This window comes from Myodes glareolus, chromosome 15 (genome assembly GCF_982192425.1).
Source record: "Myodes glareolus chromosome 15, mMyoGla1.1, whole genome shotgun sequence".
Classification (NCBI taxonomy): Eukaryota; Metazoa; Chordata; class Mammalia; order Rodentia; family Cricetidae; genus Myodes; species Myodes glareolus.
The window spans coordinates 64,621,451-64,625,676 of NC_142040.1; the positions used below are offsets into that span (position 1 = coordinate 64,621,451).

General features: G+C 45.6%; 1 protein-coding gene across 1 annotated transcript; it reads left to right on the top strand.

The window, feature by feature from the left end:
• Positions 1–625: 625 nt before the first annotated feature.
• On the top strand, positions 626–1,336 carry LOC148119712 (endogenous retrovirus group K member 6 Gag polyprotein-like). Its single transcript, XM_087897035.1, has one exon. The coding sequence runs from the start codon at positions 626–628 to the stop codon at positions 1,334–1,336; it is 711 nt and encodes a 236-aa protein (XP_087753161.1).
• The last annotated feature ends 2,890 nt before the right edge of the window (positions 1,337–4,226 follow it).

The following is a 4,226-nucleotide window of genomic DNA, read 5'->3' on the forward strand; positions in this document are numbered from 1 at the left end:
AGATAGTGAGACTAAGGCTTCTCTTTGTTCTGATATGGCCTCTGACACAGAGGCAGAACTGCTCCCTCAGCCTGCTAAGGGGAGGCCCAGTAAGATAGAGGAAAGAAAGATTAAAAAGAAAAAACCTCCAGACTGGGAGGAAGGAGATGAGTCACGGGACAGAGTTTCCTCTCAGAACTTAAGGGCTCATCCCATGCAAAATACTTGGCGCAAACACGTCTTTATCCCTCTTTGAGATAAGAGAGCTGGGGGGGGGAGGGGAATCAACAGATTCAGAAGAGGAAACTTTGGAAGGGGAAATTACAGCATTGCAGAGGGAATTATGCAGGGCCCGTTTAAAGACAAAAAGGACCTCTGGGGAGAAGGATAAGCCCCCTCCCTACCCTCTTTTTGATGCAATTAGGACCTCTCCTGCCCCTCCCTTTTGGTCAGGCTCGGAGGAGGCTCCCTGCGAAGGCGGTAAGTGCTACCCAGTGGTCGCCCCTGTTCTGGAAATTCCAGATCCCAACAATCCAGGGCAGGTTTGTAAAAACCTCTGGCTTTTAAGGATTTAAAACAATTAAAGGAAGCTGCCAGCCTTTACAGCACCCAAGCCCAATTTACATTCTCTTTTATGGAGTCTTTTATGGCTCTTAACCACACCCTGAGTGATTGGCAGCAGCTCTGCTGCACTGCCCTCAGTGGGGGTGACTTTCTTATTTGGAGGGGAGAGTTTCAGGATAGATGTACTCAGACTGCCGCTCAAAATGCGCTGAATGGGCAACTCCAAAGAAACGCTGACATGCTAGCAGGGACAGGTGCTTTTGGGACCATTCAGCAACAAATTCAGTATGATCTGGCAGTATATGCCCAGGTGGCAACTGCAGCCATTGGGGCCTGGAGGGCCCTCCCTCTAACTGACGGAGGGGACCACCTGTCCAAAATCCTTCAGGGACCCTCCGAACCATTTTCAGATTTTGTAGATCGATTCATACAATTAGCAGAGCGTCTTTTTGGACCAGCAGGAAATTCTATGTCAATGGTGAAACAAATGGCCTATGAGAATGCTAACAGGTTCTGTAAGGAAGCCCTTCATCCCCATCAGAAGAAGAGTCTTAATGACTATATCTGGATATGTCGAGACATCGATGGGAATTTTATTCAGGGTCAGGTCTTGGCCGCTGCATTAGGACCCCAAAAAGGGGGGAACAATAATGGTACCACCAAGAGAACAAGGGTTTGCTTTGATTGTGGCCAAATTGGACATTTTCACAAAGAATGCCCCCAAAATTTAAATAGCAATCCTCGCCGCCCAGGACTGTGCCCCCACTGCAAGCGGGGAATACCACTGGGCTAATGATTGTCGCTCTAAGACAGATGTGGAAGGACAGCCTCTTTCTCCTACTATCAATCAGGGAAACTGGAAGAGGGCCCAGCCCCAGGGTCCCCAAGCCAGTGCGTATGGGGCTATGACCTCCCTTCCCAGGAGTGGCAGGATCTGTTTTGTCCCTCAGAACAACCCCTTTATATCTCAGACCTCATCTGAGGAAACTCAGGGATTGCAGGACTGGACTTCAGTCCCACCAGTCGAACAGAGTTGACACCTGAAATGGGAATATAGGTCCTGTCTATGGGGGTGAGGGGACCCCCAATTCCAGGTACTATGGGCCTACTGTTGGGCCGCGCTAATGCGCTCCTTAGGGGCATCCGTATACATCCTGGACTGGTGAATTCTGACTCGGAAGGGGAAATTAGGATTATGGCCTCTGTGGAGAAGGGAGTGGCAATAGTGCCAGCTGGGGACCGAATTGCCCAATTAATCCTCATACCAGTGGTCCCGTGTGACACTCCAGTGTTTAAAGAGAAACTGGAAAGACAATGCTTAGGGGAAACTGGGGCATCCGCGTTTTGGGTAGCCACCTTGAATAAACACCCTCAACTCACCTTAAAGGTAGAGGATAGACCCTTTATAGGAATTTTGGATACGGGGGCGGACGTCTCTGTTCTGGCTGAAAAGCATTGGCCTAAAGCATGGCCTAAGCAGGCAGGGACCGCCACCCTTCAGGGGATTGGCCAGGTGATACCCCAAAAAAGTGCAAAAATTCTAAAATGGCAGGATCCAGAGGGACAGACAGGCTATTTCCAACCATATGTCCTCCCAGGACTCCCAGTTAATTTGTGGGGTCGGGACATTTTGGAAGACATGGGGGTCATTCTCACCACACAGATCTTATCATCAGCCCAGAAAGCTACTAAAATAATGCAAAAGATGGGATGGGCTCAGGGCAAAGGTCTAGGAAAGTCAGAACAAGTTTTAACGTACACAGTAGTGGACCTCCCAACTGATACCCGTACCCTCAAAGATGGAAGAGGCTTGGGGTATTTTTGATGAGGGTCACTGTTGCGCCGCCAACACCCATACCAATCAAATGGCTTGATAACACTCCGGTGTGGGTAGAACAGTGGCCTTTGTCTAGAGAGAAGCTTCAGGCGGCCCATGAGTTAGTTGAAGAACAATTGTTGGCTGGACATCTCATCCCCTCTACCTCTCCGTGGAATACTCCCATTTTTGTGATAAAAATGTCCTCTGGCAAGTGACGACTGTTACAGGACCTGCATGCCACTAATACCACCATGCAACCTATGGCACCCCTTCAACAGGTCTTACCCTCCCCGGTGGCAATTCCCCAAAAATGGCATTTGGTTGTTATAGACCTTAAGGATTGTTTTTTCTCTATAGCCCTGCATATTCAGGATAGCCCTCGCTTTGCTTTTAGCCTCCCCTCCATTAATTTTCAAGAACCTGCCCTGCGCTATCAGTGGGTCATCCTCCCTCAGGGTATGGCTGCCAGTCCTTCAATTTGTCAGATGTATGTTGCTGCTTGCTTGGATCCACTTAGGCGTAAGTTCTTTTCCTTCCATATCGTCCACTATATGGATGATGTGCTCCTGGCAGCACCAACAAAAGAGGAAAGTGTGCTAATGTTTGCAGAATTGCAGACCCTTCTGGAGGGACATGGGTTCATTTTGGCCCCAGAAAAGGTGCAGATGCATCCTCCCTATTCTTATCTGGGATTTCAAATCCAATCCGTCGGGCTTCAGCCTCAGAGGTTGCAGTTGGATTGCTCCCATTTGCGGACCCTCCATGATTGGCAGAAATTATTGGGAGACATTCAGTGGATCCGTTCTTCCCTTCCCATTCCTACGGGAGTTCTTAAGCCCCTTTATTACATGCTGCCTGGGGACCCTTCCCCTGCGTCCTCCAGGATCATGACTCCAGCAGCAAAAGAAGCCCTAGATGCCTTGCTTAATGATAAGTTTAAATTCCCTAAGTTTATTTAGCAGATATTGAAGTAATTATTTAGCAGAATAAACATGATCTTAAGTGATAAGAAATCACTTAGTATAATAAATTAAAAATTAAAAATGAATTTTGCATTTTTATGTTGTTGAATAGAAGTAATGTAATAAGCCCAATATACCCTTTCAATATCGCTGGTTTCAATATTGAAAGACTCATAGATCACCTGTTAAGATTGTTGAAAAGAGTAATCATAGACCACATTGCTGCAGCTTTCTCATATCCAAGAGGTCTACCTTCATAAATGAAAAACTTCTTTCAAGATAGCACAAATAAAAACTCCTGAGTCAAGAATACAAGAAATCATTTATAAAGCTCCATTTTCAGGAGAATCTTGGAAATAGTAGAATTAAATTCTCTCTCTCTCTCTCATCATGTGTTTTGACACTGCTCTTCTTTGAAAGGGCTGCTGCAGAAACACCAAAATAACTGATACTAATGTCACTCTTTACCTTAGAGTTTGCTTCAAAAACCCATACACAGAAGACAGTCAACTTACAGACATTATAGACAGTAGGTTACAAATTACATGTGTAAACAAACTGGTAGTGCTAATATCCTACATCTTAAAAGGTAGAAAATATATCTTATTTTGTAGGTAAACTTTAAAATTTTATGCAGTGCTGAAGTACATGAAGAAAACTAGGAGAAAATACCTGATGGATGGGAAAATTTAGTAGATTAAGAATCCAGAGGAAAAGTCTAATTATAGAGACTCAAGATGCATATACCACTGCTGGAAGCTGTGAAGGTATCTAAGGACACAGCGCAAGATTAATCAAGATTTAAAAGACAAGTGTGAAAGCCCGAGGGGTTCACTGGCACGTTATAAAGGGATTCTCTAGTTGTATCACTATGGAGCAGAAAAGAAAGTAACACCCTTAAG

Excerpts from the sequence above, each read along its gene's own strand:
- LOC148119712 (XM_087897035.1), top strand. The coding sequence starts at position 626 with ATGGCTCTTAACCACACCCTGAGTGATTGGCAGCAGCTCTGCTGCACT.